This window comes from Dendropsophus ebraccatus, chromosome 7 (genome assembly GCF_027789765.1).
Source record: "Dendropsophus ebraccatus isolate aDenEbr1 chromosome 7, aDenEbr1.pat, whole genome shotgun sequence".
NCBI lineage: Eukaryota > Metazoa > Chordata > Amphibia > Anura > Hylidae > Dendropsophus > Dendropsophus ebraccatus.
Genome location: NC_091460.1, coordinates 7,944,255 through 7,967,446, shown reverse-complemented (window position 1 = coordinate 7,967,446; position 23,192 = coordinate 7,944,255). Strand labels below are relative to the sequence as shown.

Genomic DNA, 23,192 nt, shown 5'->3' with positions numbered 1-23,192 from the left:
TATTTAGGGACCCCTGCTATACACTATGTGGGGGCACCCAGGAAGCAATACGGTATGTGGGGGCTATACACTGGGGGGCACTATTTGCCTTCTCTGCCTAGGGCACCAAAACTCCTTGTCTCGGCCCTGGCCTGCACTTACACTGGACTTAGAATTCCACGTTTCAGCTTCTGTCTCTTATGTTTTGAAATACACTCTTGTCTGCTATGTAGATGCAAAACAAGTTACCCCAAGTATACAGAGGACAGTAGTTAGCATATTACAGATCTTTCCCTTGGAACAACCAGACTACTGTCCAGCGTCCTTGTATAGTTAGGCTACTAGGCTCATTCCAAAGTGGTTTTAGCACTGGCACTGTTCCCACCGCACAACGCTCCCGTGTCTCTGAGGACCTGTGACAACCACGGCGGGCTCTGGGTAACAGTTTTGCCTGAATGAGCAATTCTTCGCCTACTATATACTATCCCTCACAGGTTAGGACAAACAAACATAGAATAGCCAACAAGAGGAGAACAAAGTTCAAATTGACACCCTATCGTGAGTTCACTTTGATAACTTACTCTGCAGAGTAGGTAAAGAAAGATGTGAAGAGGAGAGCACAGAAAAGAGCAAACAAAATTTTTACTCTTACCTGGCCAGGTTTTGTGGTCTCCTTGTTTCACCCCTCTCTCTCCTGGTACAGCAGTGTAGGTCATCCGAATCTCCCGATGTAATGGGCGTGTCCCTGTTTCGAAGCGCCAATATGTCGAGGTGCCTCCCAAAGAAGGCCTACTGTTGGTTGGCTGTTTCCTAATTAAGTTGGAGAATGGGTCCGGATCCCCTCTCCCACACCATGCACTTAATGAGGACACAGACACAGTATCTTGCAACAAGTCTGGTGTGTTCCATCTCTGAGAACCCACTTTTATTTATACAGGAAAAAACCAATGGATATGATGTAATGCAAAGTCATACAATATACCGTTCATCTACTTCAAAAGAACGAATAACTACGGAGATATTTTGATACAATAAGATTAAATGTCAATAAAATTGTTTACATAAGGATGTTGATACATACATAAGGATGCTAATACAAAAACATTTGTTTTATCTGCTGTGAATTCTAGAATAACATTTATTATCTGCTGGGAACAGACGGTGGCAGCTATATACACTGCTGTATAGAAAAATTTCTGTGACTGTCCTCCTGCACAGCTCTGTGATTCTCACTTCCTGGTATCTACAAACTGCTGCTGTATCAGGTTTATGCAGTTACTACACATTGTACACCACATGCTGATTACTATACTGTACAGCAACTTATAATATGACATATTCAGCTCTTTCTAAATGTTTGTTTTACATGTTATTCAGAATATACAATCATTTATTTTTGGGGTGTAGAACCAATTGGCTGCATTTCAATGATTTCTTATGGGAACATTTGCTTTAGTGTAAGAGTGGATTTGGATTACAAGCATGGTCCTGAAACGTATTATGCTCGTAATCCAAGGCACCAATATATGTGGACCTATGTAGTGTTGGGGGGTGTCAAAGCCAAGCGAGCGTTTCAGCTGATTCGACGGCCTCAAGGGATTATAGATAACCCCTTGCATCGACCAACTTACTGTAACGCACAAAACCTTGTGCGGCCTCCACGTTTTGTGAATTTTGTCAACAAATCTGGAAAATTTTGCTTAGTTAACTATTCATTGGGAATACTGCTTTGCAAGATTCACTTTGCTGATCTCTGAAAACGACTCGGTGTATGATGATAATGATAGTGCTAGTACTTTCTTTGTCTATTTTGCTGTTTTGCAGTTGTACAAGTATGTGAAACACGTTCGTTACACCGATCCCGATGGAAGGAATATCTATTTTAATAAGAGAGGTAACATCCCCAGCCGCTGGTACATAGCAAACCTGGTTACGTATGCCGATATGAAGTATTTTGAACTGAGGCCCGGATTTTCATTTCAAGGGTTATTAAATTGGAAACTTAAGGTCCATGATGTATATCCAATCATATGGAAAAATGACCGAGTAAGAGAAAACGACATTCAATATTGAACAATTCATATACACAAAGGCCCAGATTTACTAAAATTATCTCTAATACAGTGTGAGGCTATGTTCCCACAAAGTAGAGTATTTTGCAACCAAAACCAGGAGCAGATAGAAAACACGGAAAGGCTATGTTCACACACTGCTGAAATTCAGTGGATGGCCGTCATTTAATGGCAAATAACTGTCAATGTTTTAAAATAATGACAATTATTTGTCATTAAAGGACAAGTTCAGCGGTTGCTAAAATCTTAGTGGGGAGTAATTAATTAGGGGTAATTACCTCTCCTCAAGCCCACGGTGAGTGGCTGTGGGACCCCCGCCGGGCTTCGGGATCTCCAGGGTCTCCATGTCACGACTCAGCTGATGAAAAGTGACTGGGGGGGGGGTCACCGCTCCAGTCAGTGATTCGCTGAGCGGCCGATTCAGCAGCCTGGACAGGTATTTTCCCCAAAGTTGTGACATCATCACAACTATCAGCAGGTTCTTCACAGAGAACCTGCTGAAATGCCGCAGTTTATCTCAGGAGTATATTGCCATAAGTTTAACCCCTGTACGCCCCCGCATTGTTTGTAAAATTACTAAATGTGCTTATGCAAGAGGTCCCTCAAGACGTAAGTATAAAGTTTCTTATACTTACGCCCTAAGGGACCTCTCCGGCCCAGAGCAACGCCCAACAGGTAATTTGCATAAGAGCATTTAGTGATTTTACAAACAATGCGGGGGCGTACAGGGGTTAAACTTATGGCAATATACTCCGAAGATAAACAGCTTCTGCAGCATATCAGCAGGTTCTCTGCCGCTTTAAGATCACTTAACCCCATCTCACACATTAGGGTGAATGTGCGAAAGACTGTTTAGACGAAGCGATCTGCGAATTATCACCGAACAACCAACAATGATTAGAGAACGTGGTGAAAGATCACGTTGAAATATTTGTCGCTCATCGCTGGATCGTTCGCTGTGTTTACACGAGCCGATTATTGCTCAAATGCCATCGTTATCACGAAAATTTAAACGATAATCGTTCCATCAAAATGCACCATTGGAATACATCAGATTATCGGACTTATTGATCTCAATCACAGTTTAGACCAACTATTACTTGGCTTAAGCGTAGCTTCACATGTAGCAAGTTTGCAGCGAAATCCACTGGAGATCCTAGTATAGTGAAGGTCTATGGGGTCACATACCCGCAGCGGTATTCCGCTGCAGATGTGTGACCGGGACCCTTTAACCCCCTGCTGCCCGCAGCCCACAGCATTCCGGGCCAGGGCTGTGGGCAGCGGGCAGATAAAGGGGGCCAGGTCACATATCTGCAGCTGAATGAAACTCACAGCGTGAAATCTGCTGCGGGTCATTCCACTGCGGATGTGTGACCTGGCCCCTTTAATCACCCGCCGCCCGCAGCCCGGAGCACACATTGGCTGCTCAGTGTGTGAAGCTCCTGTCGTTCCCCATCATCCAAACAGTGCACGGCAGCACTGATTGGCTGATGGGGAGCAAGGGGAGCTGGGAGCTACGGGCAACGGGTGGTTAAAGAGGCCGGGTCACACATCTGCAGCGGAATGGGGTATGTGACCCCATAGACTTCACTATACCAGGATCCGCAGTGGATTTCACTGCAAATTGCAGCTTGAAATGCGCTGTGAATCAGGTACTTGTGAAGCTACCCTTAGGCTATGTTCCACTGCGTATGAGTCCAGCCGCATTTCGTACATACATGTGCGGCTGAAACTACGGGCGTGAGAAAAATAGACATGCGGCCGGATGCGTACGAACCGCGAACATACGCCCGTAGTAGAGTTATGCTTTCCTAGCTTGATTCGAAGCGATCTGAAACAGGTCATTTACTTGGAAATCTTTGCCCAGCCCAATAAAACTCACAGAACCTTTTGGAACAAAAAATCAAGTTAAATTTGGCTGAAATAAGTACTTCGTACGGGACCGCATGGAAATCCACGGCCGTGAATTGGAACATTTCCGTCCTCAAACAATGGTCGTGTTCATTTTCCACTGCGTCGTATATGATACGGCCGTAAGCTCATACGTAGTGTCCATTGTGCGGCCGTATATCGTATACTTTCAAGCGAACGCATCAACCTCAAAACTACGTGCGTATATTCGCTGTTCGCACTACGGCCGGAATCATACGCAGTGTGAACATAGCCTTAGGCTATGTTCACACTGCGTATATGTCCGGCCGCATATTTTCGTGGCCGGACATAAAAGCGTTAAACTCCGGCCGGGGATTTACGCTACTTGCGGCCGGCTACGTACGGAGCGTGAACTTACACCCGCAGTCTACTTACGCTTCCCGAGCGCCCTACGTAGAGATCTGACAGCGGTCTTTTACTTGGAAATCTTCGCCTAGCCCCGGACACCCCACAGAACCCTTTGGATCGGCACAAAAAGCTTGAAAAATGAAGAAATCACCACTACGTACGGGACGCATGTTACGCTACGGGCATTAGTTACGGTATTTTCGTCCTCAAACAATGGTCTGGTTAATTTTTTACGGCGCCGCGTACGATCTGGGCGTAAGTTCGTACATAGTGTGAACTGTGCCGCCGTACATCATATACTTTCCATTGTTCGCAAACTACGTAAGTCTCCGGCCGCTTATTCATGGAACGCGCTACGTCCTGAGACTTACGTAGTGTGAACATAGCCTAAAACAGAGAGAACTGTAAACTCTATTTTTGAGGATTCAGTTTTTTACTGAACTATACTGCTGTTGGTCAATTTTAATTGTGAAATGGGGCTGGCTATGGAGAAGTGAAGTCAGACTGCAGCGTCCGAGAGCAGATGTTCCACTGCTGTAATGCATGTGTGTAAGTCGATATTATAGGTATATGTATTCTGAGCTGAAGACGTAATCTGCACTTTCACCACATGTCAGACCTATATATGGTGTGATAGAGTATATGGGGGTGGTCTAGTATCCTGGGTTAGTGAATGAAAATGCCAGAAAGTAATTTGTCCCTGCTGAAGGACTTTCTAGGGCCTGGCTGAAGTCTTGCTGAAGTCTGTTTTTATGGGATGTAGAAATAAAGCTCTTGGGACCTTACCGTGATTGTTGGAAAACTTTTATTCTTGTTTGCACTGTGAAGACAACACGTCCAAGCACCTGGAGGGGTATAATTCTGCTGAATTGGCTTCTATCTTTTCCCACAAGGTGGGGCTTGTATTATTGGATTTGTGTCAGTCAGTACCCTCGACTAGCATTAGGCAGAACTTCCCAGCTGTGGATACAGGAACTGCTCAAGTCTATTGCCAAAGACTCAAGGTGGTTAAAGCCCCTACAGCTGAGCACTGGAGTGTCTGGATAAGTCCCCCCTTAAGGTATCCCACTGACACCAAGTCTAAAGTACAATCAAGGGATTTATCTTCAGTCTAAATTATTCCCCAGTATACCTGCTAGAAGCAGTAAAATCCAAAGTATTTCAAGTGTAAGAAGTATTACAAAGGGATTTTAGGGAAACAACTCTCCAGCTACTGATATTGTACCTTGTAACCAAAGGAACTGTTATTATCGTGTACTGCATCTTTAAGAAGTATACAGAAAAGGTTTTGCATTGCCCTGGCTAACACTATCTGGCTGCCCTGGGTTACCACTGCACCACTCTGAGCTCCTACCTTGGCTTCACTGTTTCCTATCATTTTGCTCTCACTGACACTGGTGACCCGCACAACAGCAGACCTGACTTCTACAACCCTGGAGGCAATTACCATCTTCTCCAGCCCAGCTCCACCTGTGTTGGCTGTTCTGTAAATGATTCCTGCACTACAACCCTCCGCTCCTGTGTACCAGTGTATCCTTGCTCAGTGCAGTGAGAACCAGGGAGGACATCGGAGAACTGAGGACATCGGAGGCATAGACTCACCAAGTGAAGGTTAGCATGCCGGTAATTTCTCTTGGACATGGACACTGTTACACTGAGGATGTTTTAATTCAGGGTAGTCAGGTGGTGCTAGCTAGGGCAAGTGGGTGTGTATCTTTTCAGCTCTTGCCATGAGGCCTGAGTGGTATGTGCCCTCCCCAGGTACCAGACACAGGCTTGTTAAAGTAGAACAGGTCTACTTGAGGTGCAGGTGTATTGTCAGGAACTACAGAGTCTCGGATAGACCTAAACAAGTGCAACTTTACTTGTAAACTTCCTAAATGAACGGTAGAATAATTCACTGTCCTTTTCACAGGAAAATCCCTTCAGCAGGAACACGCTCTCTAGGCTCTTTCTCTGACTCAATACGGGAGGATTCTGCCCCCAGCTAAACCTCAACATATATACCCTTCAGGGAACTGTCTGATTGGGCAAAGATACATCAGGAGACACACTACACATGCCAAGGATAGGCTTGGAGGACAGAGGTGGAAGATCTGTGAGGTACCCTGCTCAGGATTTGATGCTCAATCAGTGCAGCAGACAGTGGCATAGCCAGGAAAATACTAAAATACATAATAAAGTGTAGAGTATACTTCAGCCCTTCTTGACCCCCCCCCCCCCCCCCCAAAAAAAAAAAAAAAAAAAAAAAAGGAAATGAAATGAAAAGAAAAGAAAGAAAGTCAAAAAGTCAAAACAGGAGAAAGAAAAGCATGCCAAAAACCAATAGAAACCTTCAACCAGTTGGTCCATACACGAGTGCCTTTGGGATGGCCTTAGGAGGAAACAGATTCATGGAAAGCTGTGCCCTCATCACAGGGGCCAAGCTACATGGAGGCTATGGATTCCAGCTAAAATGAGGAGGCAGTCACAAACAATCCACCACCGCTTTCATAGTGGAAGGCAACATGGAGCACAGACGCAGATGTAAAGGACACATAACCAGGGTTCAGCAGTCCCACTGAAGTCATTTGGCTTACCTCAACGTGAAACAGTTCGACTGAGGCCGCCTTGCCTTCCTGAGCAGTTGCACTGAGTCCGTCATGCTTGTTTGAGCACCCTCAAGGAACCCTCAAAGGCCGATTTGCAATTGCTCCAGCATCATCATCCCCTGTCCCCCCAGTCCACTTTTGTTCTATGAAAAATGGTACCAAGAGAGTAAACAGCAAGAGTGGGACATGAGAAGATGTCTAAAGCATCCGGAACGGGGTAAAGTGTGTCATGAACAGGGGAAGACTGCTATGGAGTGTGACAAGGTGAAAGTTTAAGGCTTTCTGAGAAACATATCATGGTAAAAACTCGTTTGTAAGCAGGAGCTCGGTAAAAAGGGGATACCTCCCACACTTCATCATAATGTGAGGGCTGCGGGGATGGTAGGCTGCCGCAATCACTTGACCATGGAGTTGAAGCAGTAAAGTGCTTGTTGACAAGCCTAAGGGCCTGAGCCTGACACCAGTACATAGAAGCCAACTCTGACAAGCAGAGGCTGGCTCAACCCCACCAGCTCCTCCTACAAGCAAACCAGTCCCTTAAACACACCTGCAGTTCACAACCGGATGTGGCAACCTCTAGCGCAGCAGGAAAGAGCTCCCTCCTGTCCTTCACTTGCTGGGCTGAGTGTACTGTGCCTAGCCCAGCAAGAAAGTTAACTGGTTTAATCCCTTTCTTGTTGGACCGGGTACAGGAGCAGAGACCTCAATCTATTGCTGAGTTCCCAGACACTTTATTTTAGTGAGCGATCATACGTACAATATAACCGATACTGGGGAGGTGCCACCCTCACAGAGTGCCTAGGCACCAGGAGTGGCAAATATGGCCCTGTATCCAGACACAGGCCTAGGCCCAGGTCTTCACAGATTTCTTGGCCCAGTATTGATGGTTCAACTCCTTACCTTGGCCATATCTTGGTGCATCAAAAACCTTGTACTTCTGAGCACTCGGAGCACTAAAGGGTTCCAGGTCACTTCAAATGTAATTCTGGCAATTTATTATAATTTTTTTTTTCTGGACACCTTTCTTGCAACCCTGTTGGCTCTTGCGACCATGATGAATCTGTAATCATGTCCCAATTCTTTTTTTTTTTTTTTCCTGCTGGTGTTAATCTGAAATTATTATTATTATTATTATTATTATTATTATTATTATTATTATTATTAGTATTAGTAGTAGTAGTAGTAGTAGTAGTAGTATATATATTTTTTTATCTTAGCTGCTCTCTATTCCTTATTGGTTCTCTGTGATCTCACTTTATGCTGTGCCTTCATTACCGATCTTTTTTTTTTTTTCCGACCTTTGTGTCTCCTATTTTTGATTTATGTAAATGCATTCATCAACTTACTTACTAAAAGTAGTAAAATGTGAATTCTGTGTTACGCATCAGCAGAACCTCGGCGGACATACTGGTGGCCACCTAGTGATTGGCTGCAGTGTTCATGTGTTCTCATTGATGGATCAACAAAGGTTTGTGAAGAACTTGGGAAGCAAAAGCACAGGAGCGGCAGGGGATGGGGGAGGTGAGTATTACTCCTTTTTTATTTTACATCATCTGTTTTTATACAATATATTTCATCCTGATGTTATTTTAGAACATTCACCCATTTATTCCCCAGAGCAACTGTGAGATAAGACAGTGATATTGGATGAGATGGAGGGATTGGTTACTCCTTACATTATTTACAGGAAGCTGCTTCTTTACTATGGAAACCCAATGCCATGAAATAATTACTTTACATATGAAAATTCTTCTATCTTCTCATCATGTTTATTTGATTTAATGGTTTCACATTTCTTTTCTATAAGAAGCCGCAGTCTCGGTGTAATGGCCGATGTTCTCCGGGATACAGGAAAGCTCCTAATGGAGGATATCACATCTGCTGCTATAACTGTGTCCCGTGTACTGAGGGAATGTTCTCCAATATAACAGGTAAGAATAAGAGATGAGTGAGCATCAAAATACTCAAATGTTCATTACTCCAGTCAAGTATTTTTCAATACTCGATTGATTGATATGAGAAATGAACCCTATTGAAATCAGTTGAAGACTTGAGTTCTACACTAGGTGCCCCCACTCGGAATAGTGTTGGGTATCTGGTTAACCTAAAAGTGACAGTCTGGACCCAAGGGGTTAAGTTTACCCACTAAGGGCAAGACATTTCTCTGGGCTGGGGTTATTTTTAGTGTATGACTGGGGAAGGGGTAGAAATAGAGGCCGGCATTCACTTACCTCTTTGGTTCCAGTGCCAGGTCCCGGATAGTGTCGCCCCGCTCTCCCGTCCCGGATCGCATCCTGGTCTGAGCTGCGGGTTGAGACGTGACATCTCAAGGCAACTTAGCCATTCAGCGGTTGTAGTGGGGTCCTGCCTCGGCCACTCATCCGCTGAGCATACTATGCCCCAAAATATTTTTACCTCAGTATAAATACCCCTCGGGGAGGTCTACAATTGAGGGAAAGATACCTTGAACAATGGTCCAGAAACAGCAGTGTTACACCCACTCTGGGACACTGTGATGTCATGACAGATTTTCACGTTTATGATCTGTTCATTCTCAGAAAGATAAGCCATGGCTGCGGCTTCAACTCCCCATAGAGAACACAGGAGAGTTCAAATGTACAAACACTTAAAGTACAGATGTAGTCATCCTTACCATGATCGCGTTAACGCATCCCAGCATCAGTATAACCTTTCTCCGTCAAAGATACTTTAATGCGATAAAGGAAATTCTAGGTTTTTACTTGTAATGCTCACATTTCACCACCAGGTGGCACATGGAGCAATGTAAAAAATACAGTATTGCGAATTCTACGGGTTTACCAAGGCTAGAGCAGTGAATCTCTCTGAGTTGGCGGCAATCTCAAATCCTTTTCTGGACCTAAAGTACAGTATGTGAAATGTACTCAACCAACACAACTCCTTTACTAAACATGCAAATTGCCTGTCACTCTTGCAATTGATTTGCAGTTTGTGCGTAGGGAGGATGATGGGAGAAGTAGTTAGTTCTTAATTACTTTCTTCAGAGTTGCAGATCGTTTTGCACAGTGTTTGTGCAGAATATAGTCTATATACAGTGATGTTCTTCTCTGGAGGAAATAATTAAAAACTAACTGCTACTCCCCCCATTCTCTCTATGACTCACAGACTGTACATGAAGTGCAGTTAATGAATGTCACATTTCGTGGTTCCAAATAGCAAGCCTTTTTTTATCAATAGGGATTCTTGGTGATGGATATAATACTTAATGAAGTATAGTGTCAGCTCACCGATTAGTATCTCCCTGGTGCCTGGATTCGCATTGGCCAATGCGTGACTTGACAATTCTTGAAAAAAAATCGGTAATCCAGCACGTGTTGCAGAGAGTTGTACTTTATTTGTTCAAGTGCAAAATATACAGTGAAGCACCTAAGTGCAGTGACCCCACCAGTGGCGGATTAAATGTACCCTGGGCCCCGGGCTGTCCACCCAACCTGGCCCCCCCCCCCAGCCACCCCAGCAGGCTGTGTGGGGTATATAAGAATACAGAGGTCTGAGGGGGATCAGTATATAGAAGTGACCCCAGAACATCACTAATAGGGGATAGGGGGGATGTTTTTATTCTATCTCCTATTAGTGCTGTTCTGGGGTCACTTCCCTACACTGAGCCCCCACAGATCTATGTATTCTTATATGCCACAAAGAATCCAGTGTATAATGCACCTAGGACCAAACTACAACAGCTACATGCACTACAACTCCCAGCATGTACTGACAGTCTGCAGCCCTCATAATATGCTGGGAGTTGTAGTGCCTGCAGTTGTAGTTGGGTTCTAGTTTAAAAGTTTGTGCTAGTGTACTGTAGTGACCGCAGGGCTGTGTCAGTACACTACCGCAAACAAAACACTGACCCATTTAGACCCCAATGGTACACAGGCTCTGCACACTATATAAGTGATTACAGTGCAGTTACTAATGACTCACAGGTGACGTCTTCTCCGATTGCCGTCGCTCACTTTTTCCTTTCTTCTCTATTTGGCGCAGCATCATGAAGATTTCTCCAACCCCAACTCAACTGCAGGCGGGGAGCTGGGGGTGACTGGGGAAGGGAGGCAGCTGGGGGTGACAGGGGGAGAAGCTGGGGCAACAGAGGCCGGGGAGGGGGGGGGGAAGCTGGGAAGGCAGGGAAGCAGCAGGGGGTGAACATGATGGGGGTAGCAGCAGGGGGAGAAGATGATGGGGGTGGCAGCAGGAGGAGAAGATGATGGGGGTGGCAGCAGGAGGAGAAGATGATGAAGGGTAGCAGCAGGGGGAGAAGATGATGAAGGGTAGCAGCAGGGGGAGAAGATGATGAAGGGTAGCAGCAGGGGGAGAAGATGATGGGGGTATCAGCAGGGGAAGAAGATGATGGGGGTAGCAGCAGGGGGAGAAGATGATGGGGGTATCAGCAGGGGGAGAAGATGATGGGGGTAGCAGCAGGGGGAGAAGATGATGGGGGTGGCAGCAGGGGGAGATGATGGGGGTATCAGCAGGGGGAGAAGATGATGGGGGTAACAGCAGGGGGAGAAGATGATGGGGGTATCAGCAGGGGGAGAAGATGATGGGGGTATCAGCAGGGGGAGAAGATGATGGGGGTAGCAGCAGGGGGAGAAGATGATGGGGGTAGCAGCAGGGGGAGAAGATGGGGCGGCATGGAGAGCAGCTAAGGGGCAAGGGGTACAGCGGGGTGGCAGGGGGTATAGTCGGGCGGCAGGGAGCCAGGGTGAGCTTCCGGCAGAGAGAGCAGGCCGGAAGCTCACGGTGCAGCCCCGCGGTGCCCGAACTTCTCTGCTTGGCGGCGCGCAGGATGTGACGTCATCACGCCGCCAGGAGAGAAGTACGGGCACCGCAAAGACGGCAAGGAGAGAGGGGGCGGTGCCGCGGCGGACTCCGACAACAGCGCGCCACAGCAGAACATCACTCGGGGGCCCATTGGGCCCCGAAAGTGATGTGCTGCTGGCGCTGCTATGTAAGATCTTAATGTGGGCGGCGCGGCCCCCCCGGAGCCTTGGGCCCCGGGCGGCCGCCCAAACCGCCCACATTATAATCCGCCACTGGACCCCACAACCTCTCACTTACTGTAGGGTGACTAAGAACTGAGCTCTTTTGTTTCAGTTTTGCTATTGTAAATGAAAAATAGCATGATTAGAATGAATACTTGCTGTTTTAATTAAATGTAAAGTGTTACAGGGAGCTCTATTTAGCGGCACTAGCGATCCTATCAGGCTTAAATCCTTCATTTTAGCTGTTATACTGCCACCTACTGGCAAAGTGTTGAATTACAGTTAGATCACTATGCTGAACCAACATCCTGACGCGTTAAAAAGTTTAACGAGTCAGGAATCATGTTGAAAGTGGCTACATCCGTATTTGTATGGGGAAGACAGAAGAGATCATTTGAAAACAGTTATTGAAGGTGTATAGGCACCGTAAAATGTCTGTTACCTATTTTAAGACCCCTTTGGAATGAGAAATTTGAGTCCTAGCTTTTATATAAGCTTTTATATATATACACGCCCAATAATAATGCCTGTAAAACTCTCAAAGTGCCCATTTTGGTGAGAGTTTTCATTAAGTAACCGGGCCCAGATCCCAGAGTTTTGTAGGAATTAAGTACTATGTTAGACAGGGATTAATCCACATGACTAGTGCAGAGCCAATGTGGTACCGATATCCAAGAAGGGGTCAAAAAGGAATCCTGGAAACTACAGGCCTGTAAGTCTAACATCTTTAGTAGGTAAAGTATTTGAGGGGCTTGTAAGGGATGATATACTGGAGTATCTTAATGAAAATAATCTTATAACCCAGCACCAGCATGGATTTATGAGGGATCAGTCCAGTCGTGTTGGCATCATTTTCTAAGGTGTCATGGTGGACTTGGTGACCTCCAAGTGGTCTCCATTTATTGGCTGCCTTACTTGTGTGACTTCCATAGTATAACAACTTTGGATTTCCTGCTCGTCGTCAGATGATATCTTGGTCCTAGAAAAGGATAGTGTGTGTAGCAGGGAGAGATAGGTTTTAGCAGATTTTAGGCAGAAGGACAACAAAAGCTCTTGTTAGGGCTCCTAGAAGACACAGCACAGTACATTCTGTTCAGATATAGGGTAGCTTCACACGTACCGGATTCACACGTACCGGATCCGCTGCGAATCCATGTAGTGTGAAGGTCTATGGGGTTACATATTCACAGCAGAATAACCCCCAGCAGCCCCTGGCCTGGAGCATACATTACCTGCTCGGCGCCGCGGCTGTGTGGGACAGAATAAAACGCAAAAAAGAAACGATAGCGCTCAGAGATAGACACTCGTCCATGTATAGTGTGGTGGAAAACTTTCCAAAAGCGATATAATCCACTTACTTCACAGTGGGGGAAAGATCATTGGCACTGACCTAACCCCCTCCAGGACGCTTGATATCAAATGGCATCAGAAGGCATATAGCAGGCATATATTCCAAGAAATGGTTTATTCCAAATGTGAACGGCAACGCGTTTCAGTGGCTATTAATTCCACCTTTTTTCAAGCCAACAGTATTTACAACGCATAGAGTTTTTATAGTAATGATTGCTTACATGATCACCGGAGAGCTGTATGGATCTCGCGCCGGGCCGGAAGTGACGCGGCGCACGGCAGACCGGAAATGCCCTGCGTTCCACCATGCGTTCCACCTCAGACGCCAGACCGGAAATGCCCTGCGTTCCACCATGCGTTCCACCTCAGACGCCAGACCGGAAATGCCCTGCGTTTCATCATGCGTTCCACCCCGGACACGTATCTCCAAAACTAAAAGTTGACCGGATACAATATAATAAACTGCGTATATATAACAGCGTATATGTAGTTGTAAAACAAAGTAATCATTCTTAATAATATATGGAGTCAAAACAATGAACAATGCATAAGACCTAGTTTATATTCTAATAATGAACATTCAAAACATACTAAATTTGCTAAAATTGCAATCCCAAATATCAAATATTCTAACAAGATATCAATAAACTTATTAAAAACAAACAGCAAAAAAGACTACTGTAAATTGAAAGAAAAAAAGGATAAATTTATTTAGGTGATTGCTTGAAAGGCAATCCCATATATGCAAAATGGAATAGGGCTATAAATGTAGCAGTAAAGGGGGATAACTAATAGTCCCCTAACTATATAACTATATCTAAAGTTAAATGACATAAGGAGGGGTAATCTCATGAATGATATTAAATAAATGTAATTAAATAATATGGTAAAATAACTATAATGATGATTATATATATATATATATATATATATATATATATATATATATATATATATATAATCAAACTCTGGAATATGAATATTGGGGTCTCAGATTAATATGTGGATATGTGGACATGCGCAATACCCACATCCATCCTCTTCTATCTATATACTAGACGTAAGGAGCTGTAGTGATTGGATCAATTAAAATACCTGTTCCAAGGATTTATTTAACCCGTGAGGGTTCATAGAATTCATTCTGAAAATCCCGAACATCTTTTTGTGGCAGAGAGTCCTGTGATCTTCATTGAAAATTCTCTCTATAGGTGTAATACGTAATAATTCATGGTTACTATTATGTACTTCTAAGAAGTGTCTTGAGACGCCGTGCAATAAATAATTATGGCGGATATTGAACCTATGTTTATTTAATCTTTGTCTAAGCGTGTTTTTTGTCCGCCCAATATATTTTAAATTGCACGGACATTCTATCATGTATATTATAAAACTTGAATTGCACGGCAGATGTTGTTTGATAATAAATGGAGTATCCTCCTCAGGGATTTCAATGTTCCTCCTATTATGTGTAATATGAGTGCAGCACTTACAGCGTGCACTACCAGATTTGTAGCTGCCTGGTACAGATAGCCAACCCCTCGTAACTTGTATGGAATTATTTTTCTGAACTTTGGGAACAGATGGAGCGATAAGGTTTTTAATCGTTTTGTTTTTTCGGAAAACACATTGTGGTTTGTCTAACACCAGATCTTTTAGGATGGGGTCGTTCATGAGGATCCCCCAGTTATCACGTAGTACTTTTTTAATCTCCTTATGTTGAGCAGACATTTTAGACAAGCAAGACCCGAAAACCCTTTGCTAGAGCCACAGCATATACCTGTATTCAAAAATAGTGTTGATCGAACTGTTCAAGAATAGTTAGGTTCGACTCGAACATCTCGATTTTTTTCGAACTCGAACATTTTACTGTTCGTTCGAATTAGTGTTCGCATTTGAGCGTGTTTCTGCCAGCCAATCAGGGCAGAGCATATAGGAGTGTCAGAAATGTCATTGCTGATGTATAGGGGTCTGATTGGCTGCTAATATCACATGACCATTTCATATATATCTCACTGTGATGTGTTCTGGATTTTCTGCTCACTTACTGTGCTGTACAGACTGCTCTCTGTCTGCCTGCTTGCTTACACTATTAAGTTTAGGTAGGTAGGTAGGTAGGAAGGTAGGTAGTGGTGTGTTTAGCAAGCTCAGGTATTTAGTAACAAGCTCAGGGACTTAGGGAGAAGCATAGACTTAGCCTATTTCTCTCCATAGACAGCAAGACAGGATCCATTTACACAGAAAGATTATCTTACAGTTTATCTGCCAAAGATTTGAAGCCAAAGCCAGAAACAGACTATAAGCAGAGATCAGGTCATAAAGAAAAGCCTGATATTTCTCCTCTTTTCAAATCCATTCCTGGCTTTGGCTTCAAATCTTTGGCAGATAATCTGTCAGATAATCTTTCTGTGTAAATGGACCCTTAGGTTTGGTAAAGCTGGGTGACTTCCATTATTTGCTAATTCATACTCAGTGCCCAAAAGTCCATAGCTGAATAATAGTATAAAAACTGTTTCCACATCTGTCATACGAATCTATTAGTGATGAGCGAGTACTAAAATGCTCGGGTGCTCATTACTCGAGACGATTATCTCCCGATACTCAAGTGCTCGTTTCGAGTAAGGGGAGCCAAGTTTGGTAGAGGGTAGGTCATGTGAAAACCTGTTAACCTCAGAAATTGATGGAAACACAACGGAAATGGACAGGAAACAGCAGGGGCAGAGTGTATGGATGCCTCTGAGGCTGCCTAATCGCACCATTATGCCAAACCAGGGAGCCATTCAAACACAGGTAGCATATGAACCACCCAAAAACTCAGTCTGACACAGCATGGCTGTAAGGACACAGGGAACCATTAAAAGAGAGGTAGCATATGATGAACAACCCAAAAACTTAGCCTGACACAGCATGGCCATGAGGACACAGAGAACCATTAAAAACAGAGGTAGGATATGAACCACCCCAAAATTTAGCCGGACACAGCATAGCGGTGAGAACACAGGGAACCATTCAAGCACAGGTAGCATATGAACCACCCAAAAACTCAGCCTGACACAGCATGGCAGTGAGAACACAGGGAACCATTAAAACAGAGGTAGCATATGATGAACCACCCAAAAACTTTGCCTGACACAACATAGCAACATCCAAAGAAGGTAGAAGGTACTGGTGAAAATACGGCAGAGGACACCCGTAAGATGACATCCACACATAAAATGGTTCGAAATAGACAGGACAAGGATGCTAAATTGGATTTGACTTTGAATTTGACTGTAGCAGTTGGGGTAACATTCCCTGCATCATGTGACTCACCACCTCTCCCCCCACCGCTGTTTTGAGTTTGAATTTGACTATGACTGTAGCAGTTGGGGTAACATTCCCTGCATCATGTGATGTTCATGGGGTATGGCTGTCTCAGCACAATACTCAACATAACTTCAGAACTTATGTGGCTCAGACATCCTGGGTTCTAATTCCTTGAGGATCTGGCAATGCAAAGGGATCATCACTTGAGGTCCTGCCTTACTAATTATGTGCTGCCCAACAACTAGAATTGTCATTTGTTTCTTTAGTTTGAGCAGGGTCTGATTTTTTTCCCCTTTATCCTCTTTTGTTTTGTTATCATTTTATGCCAGGAGACAGACACAGGTTTGTATACAGACACACACAGGTCTGTATACGGACACACACACAGGTCTGTATACAGACACACACTTAAGAACATAATACTGACAAAGTTTGCCACTCGGTTTCAAAAGTGTACAAAAAATAGAGTGAGAGAGACAAACACAGAATGAGACAGCAAAGTTGTACATTATACATTGTAGCACTATTTGGTAATAAAAGAAACACATGTTTGTACATTTTTATGTAAAGATCCTTCTCATATTTCATTTGGAAAGATGGGCAAGGTCAGTTTCCTTCATTTTATTTTCCCTGTTTTTGAAAGGCAATTTTCTGCCATGTTCTGCCCCTTCACAGGCAGAGGAGTATGTATCTCCTTGCAGTGCAAGGCTCTGCAGGCCCCTGTGGCAGGGAATGGGCAGACAAAACCAATAATCCACTCTTAGGCTGGGTTCACACTACATATATTTCAGTCAGTATTGTGGTCCTTATATTGCAACCAAAACCAGGAGTGGATTGAAAACACAGAAAGGCTCTGTTCACACAATGTTGTAATTGAGTGGATGGCCGCCATTTAATGGCAAATATTTGCTGTTATTTTAAAACAACGGCTGTTATATTGAAATAATGGCCGTTATTTACTGTTATATGGCGGCAATCCACTCAATTTCACCATTGTGTGATCAGATCCTTTCTGTGATTTTAATCCACTCCTGGTTTTGGTTTCAATATGAGGACCACAATACTGACTGAAATATACGTAGTGTGAACCCAGCCATAAGGAGAAAGATATTGTTGCAACCTTTGGACAATTTCCAGAGTTGTGTTTCACTGAGCTTCATCTTTCCAGAATGAGCAAAACACTGTGCAGTTTTTGTTACGATTTTGTAATAAATTTGTAATAAATCTGTAATAAATGTGCTCAGACTCAGGGAAGGGTCCAGAAAAGAGTTTCTGGGAGCATGGTGGTGGTGGTAGATCTGAATCCCTTCTTTGCCTGGAGGGGCCAGGATGTGGGGAAGGAGGCTGAGCTGCTGGAGCAAGGGTTCCACTCCATTGGGTAGCGTGGGTGGACTTCGTGGAAGACTGGGTGGGTGGTTGATAAGTTACTGGACACATTATCCGCTATCCACGTGATCACCTGTTCACACTGCTGCGGTTTTAATATCGGTTTACCTTGAGACCCCGTAAGTTGGGCGAAGAAGCTAGAGAGTGAATATCTGCGGTGTGCCACTGCTCCCTCCTCAACGGGTGCTGTGTCACCCTGCCCTGAACCACAGCCTCTGCCAACTGCATCGCTTGGAACCTCACGCCCTCGTCCTCGACCCTTACCCCTGGGGATCACCATTTTATGGACACTGCACAGTATGGAACTTAGATATGCCTTGCATAAGAAATACAGAAACCAGAAAATATACTAGTGGTCCCACAGAAATCAGAAAATATACTAGGGGTCCCACTAGTTTTTGGGGGGCTGTGGTATACAATGTGTTAGTGGCTGCACCTACACACTCTGTGACACCCCCTTTACACTGTGCAGGCAGTAGTGAACTTAGATATGGCTTGTGTATTCCTAGTGGAGCAGCAATGGTCTGTAAGTCTCCACACGTCCTTGAGACGGGCTCTCCTAAAGGAGAGTCATTACCCCCTTTGACCCACGTCAATAGACCTCTCACTAGCCAGCCAACACCCTGCTCTGCACTGATGAGGGTCAAAAACCCGAAATAGCTATCTGCAGATGGGAAATCTTTCCTTTTGGAGAGATAGTTTGGCTTGGCATAAAATCTCTAGTCAATGTTCTAAGGCTCCTTGACTGAGCGAGACTTGACTTGAAGGGATATCTCTTTGCTTAAGAGGTGTGAGAGCTACTTTGCATATTCTTTCTTCCCATGGCTTGTGTAAGAAATACAGAAATCAGAAAATATACCAGTGGTCCCAATAAAATAGTACTGAGCTCTTCTTAGGGGTCTGTATGCAACACCTAATGTCCCCTTTCTGCCAGCAGCTGATCACCACAGTGTGCTGCTGAAATCATGGTAGCTGCACTGCAAGTCCCAGCCAGCAGTCTGTAGTAATATAATTTAAAAATGATTTGAAGCCCTTACAAGGGTTGTTTGGTTCTTCCTCTAGTATTCCCTGCCTACTGGAACGCTAATTCCCTCCCTAACGCTCTCCCTGACCAGCAGCAGCTCTGTCCCTATTCTCTTCCAGCATGCATGTGAGCCGAGCCTCGGTGGCAACGATTTTTATATGGCAGGGTCATCTGATCGGGCCAACCAATCGCTGCTATCGATATGTATGGGCCCCACGTGATTGCAGGATGTACCAAAGAGTCTCCTGCATGTTTATTGGCTGAGAAATTGCGCCCAAACTTACACAAAACGGATCATGAGATTTTTTCGAGTATCGCGAGATGCTTGTCTGAGTAACGAGTACCATCGAGTACCCTAATACTCGAACCAGCATGTTCGCTCATCACTAGAATCTATTAATCGTACATAGGAGTTACTCAGTTACATCTTTCCTGAGTGTATAAAAGTTTATTTCTGCCAGTTTTGGGGTGAAATACCATTCAAATATACTGTGTGTTTTGTCATATATATATATATATATATAATATATATATATATATATATATATATATATATATATATATATATATATATATATATATATATACTGTGTGTTATTGTCATACAGATATATATATATATATATATATATATATATATATATATATATATATGCACTGTGTGTTATTGTCATACAGATATATATCCAGGAAAAAGAGTTCTCTCTCTTGCTAAATCTTTTTTTTAATGGCAAAAAGTGTAATTTTCACTAGGGTATCCCCCAAAAAATCATAGCCCACCCATAGCTTTCCATCTTTCCAATATCAAAGCTGAATGATCTCCATTTTACTGACTACTATACAAGATACGACTCTGATACATCACTGCCGCCTCAATTCTGCTACATCACTGCCACCTTAACTCTGCTACGTCACTGTCGCCTCAACTCTGCTGTCACTGCCGCCTCAACTCTGCTGTCACTGCCGCCTCAACTCTTCTACGTTACTATCGCCTAAACATCATTACCACTGCAACTCTGCTGTCACTGTCGCCTCAACTCGGCTACGTCACTTTATTACTATCTCAACTCTGCTACGTCACTGCCACCTCCACTCTGCTACGTCACTACCTTACCACCTCAACTCTGCTATGTCACTATCTCAACTCTGCTCCCTTAATTATCCATTGAAAGGAATTAAGTATTTTCTGTCATTCCTAGAGCCAAATTTTCTTCACTAAGTTGTTCCATGTTTCCAATTTACTTTTCTGGATAGTAATTCCAGCTTCTCCTATCATATATAGAACTAAAAATTTACCCGGACATCTCCCATTGACTTAAATGGGGTTCGAGTTTGAGTCGAACTTCGAACCGAACACCACTACTGTTCGAGGTTCGACTCGAACACAAACATTTTACTGTTTGATAATCACTATTCATACAGTGCACAGATTACCAGGCATCAGCTACTTAAACAGGCAGGCAGTGTATAATTTTCCTGTATACACCTGTGTTGGTCTAATACGTGAAACATTCAAATTGTCACAGTGCAGTACATAGCGCTCTGTGCATATTAAAAAAAGACCAAAAAAAAAAAAGGCTGCGTATTTTATGGCGCCATACGTCTACTTTTCTACCTATACTGTATATGCCACTTAGCTGCTGTAAGCTAAAGATTGTTGCAGTACATAGGGCTCTGTGCATATTTCAAAAATAAAAATAAAATGGACTCATGTCGCCAGCAAATATGTAGCCTTTTTTTAACTATACTGTTTACGCCACTGCTTGTTTAGCTGCTGTTAGCTAAAAATTGTCGCAGTGCAGTACATAGCACTCTACGCAGAGTAAACAAAACCTTCCCAAAAATTAAAGAAAAAAAAGGCTACGTATCTGCTAGCATTATACGTCCACTTTTCTACCTATACTGTATACACTGGTGTTTGCTTAGCTGCTTTTAGTTCAAAATTGTTGCAGTGCAGTACATACAGTAGCGCCTTGCACATATTAATAAGCAAAAAAAAAAAAAAAAGAAAGAAAGAATTTAAAGGGGAAAAAAGGCTACGTATCTGCTGGCCTCATACGTCCATTTTTCTAAATATAGTCTATACTTCAGTGTTTGCTTAGCTAATGCTACTGTTAGCTAGCAGTTTTGCACAGGACATATATCCCTTATCTAAAAAATATAAACTTTTGAAATGCGGAAGGCTAGCGCAAAGGTATGAGGTTAGGGGCCAGGTCACACTAGACCACATCATGGTCAGTGGGGTATTATGTGAATTTTAGGGGTTTTAGAGTCATTTTTGAGGTTCAGTTCATTGTTTTTCAGCTTGTTTGTTGTTTCTGTTGTCATTTTCAGGTTATTAGTGCTTGCAGTCCCTTAGAAATTTTGAATGTTTCCCAGGTATTTTACAAGATTACAATAGTGTCATTGTAGCTCACCCTTTGTATTGACTCCTTAAAGATGCGCAACAACTTGCACATCCATGGCCACTCATGGGTAGCGAACTGCGGAAGCTGAGCGGGATGCACATGGAGGATTTGAAGCTGATACTCCATTAATACTCCTTACTGCGCCCAAACCCTGTTCAATATGAAATATGCACAAAAGGCAATGAGATGGCAAATGTAAGCATTGCTGCAGTTTCTTCAAGCTAGTAGTGGCTACAGTTGACTTACCAAAGTTCCCGCACAAGTCGTGCACTTTCAACAGTAGCTCTGGCAGATTCAGGAAAGTTTTTTTCAAAAACAGTTTAACAACAAGCTAAAAACGCGGCCCAGGCATGGGAGTTCTTCAAGCACTAGAGCTGCTACCGGGTTATGGACATTATCACACATGATTATGCCTGGTCCTAGCTGCAGCACTGAGAGCCACAGTTCAGTCTCCTGCATTATGGCGTGTTGCACCTCTGAGGTGCTGTCATTTTTCTTGCCAAAGCTCGCGAGATGCAGCACAGCCTGTTGACATCTCCCCTCGCCATTGTTGCAGCGTTTCCATCTAGCGGCTGAGGGCCACGTTAAGGGGGAGGAGGAAGGGGGTTCTCAGAGCTTTCTCAAAGGTTTGTGGAAACTCTGACAGAACCAGGGCCTGCAATCTTGGGTGGGGGGTTTAATTAGTAGGCTAGCCAAGGGTGGGACCTGATCCCTTCTTCCACAAAGTTAAACCAGTGTGCTGTCATGGAGATGTAGGGTTCTTTACCCCATGCGCTTGTCCACATATCGGTGGTCAAGTGGACCTTTGTGTTGACCGCATTACTTAGGGCCTGTCCCATGTTACGGGACACTTGCTGGTGGAAGGCGGGACAGCACAGCGGGAAAAAAAGTGATGGCTAGGGACAAAATAGCAAGAGAGGGCAGCCACCATCAGGTAGGAAAAGGCTTAAGTTTCAACAAGCCTAAAATGGCAACATCTCCAGGGCCAGCTGTTTGGAAACGTGGCCATTTAATGCTTGCACATGGGGTTAAGTGGACGTGTACTTCTGATTGCAATCGAATGATTTAGATGGGCAACTGAAGGGACGCGCCAAGTAATGGTGCAGGTGAAGGGGAAGAAGAAAGCGATGGAGCAGATGAAAAAAAAGGAGGCAGATTCAGCATGTGCGCATGTGTCCCATCTGGTGGTATGGACTGCAGTGCCAGCACCCAAAACAGGGTAAAAGGGTGTGGGGGCACCCGCTGGCACAGGTTGTTGGCACAGGTCTGTTGGCCAGGTTGTTACTTTCAGAACCCCTACTCATCTTAGAATGGCACAGTGGGCAAACCGCAGTCAATTTGTTGTCCGCGAACACGTTAAAATATCTCAACACCAAGGAAGAATGAGGAAGTTTTGCATAGGGGCCTGCTACGGGGAAAAGCTGCGGCCCTGCTGGCTCTACCCTGTCTTTTCCGTGTGAGCTGTCCTCTACGTCTGGCCATCCCACTGCCTCCTCCCACCTTTTGCTGTTCTACGCATGACTCACCATCCTCACAGCTATAACGGCTAGATGTGACACCGGGCCAGGTCGGGTCACTCACCGCTTCAGAAGCTAATTTTAAAGAGGACGCGTTTGACCACATCACCAATGACAGTTAGCGGTGGGTGCTGTTAGATTTCCTCCTTGCCTATGCCATCTGTGGTTTTCATAGGCAATGTGATTTAAAGGGGTGCAGGAAAATGTTTCCTTTGTTTAAAATGTGGCCTTCGGTCCATGCTAATGTAGAGGAAAGAAGGTTTC

The 23,192-nt window shown here is 44.1% G+C and overlaps 1 protein-coding gene across 1 annotated transcript in view; it reads left to right on the top strand.

Moving 5' to 3' along the window:
- LOC138796417 (vomeronasal type-2 receptor 26-like) overlaps positions 1-23,192 on the top strand; it is a 58,858-nt gene that overhangs the window by 33,330 nt on the left and 2,336 nt on the right. The window contains exon 6 of the mRNA XM_069976014.1: positions 1,804-1,873. Within this exon, the coding sequence (XP_069832115.1) occupies positions 1,804-1,873 (70 nt within the window). The remainder of the gene's footprint in view (positions 1-1,803; positions 1,874-23,192) is intronic.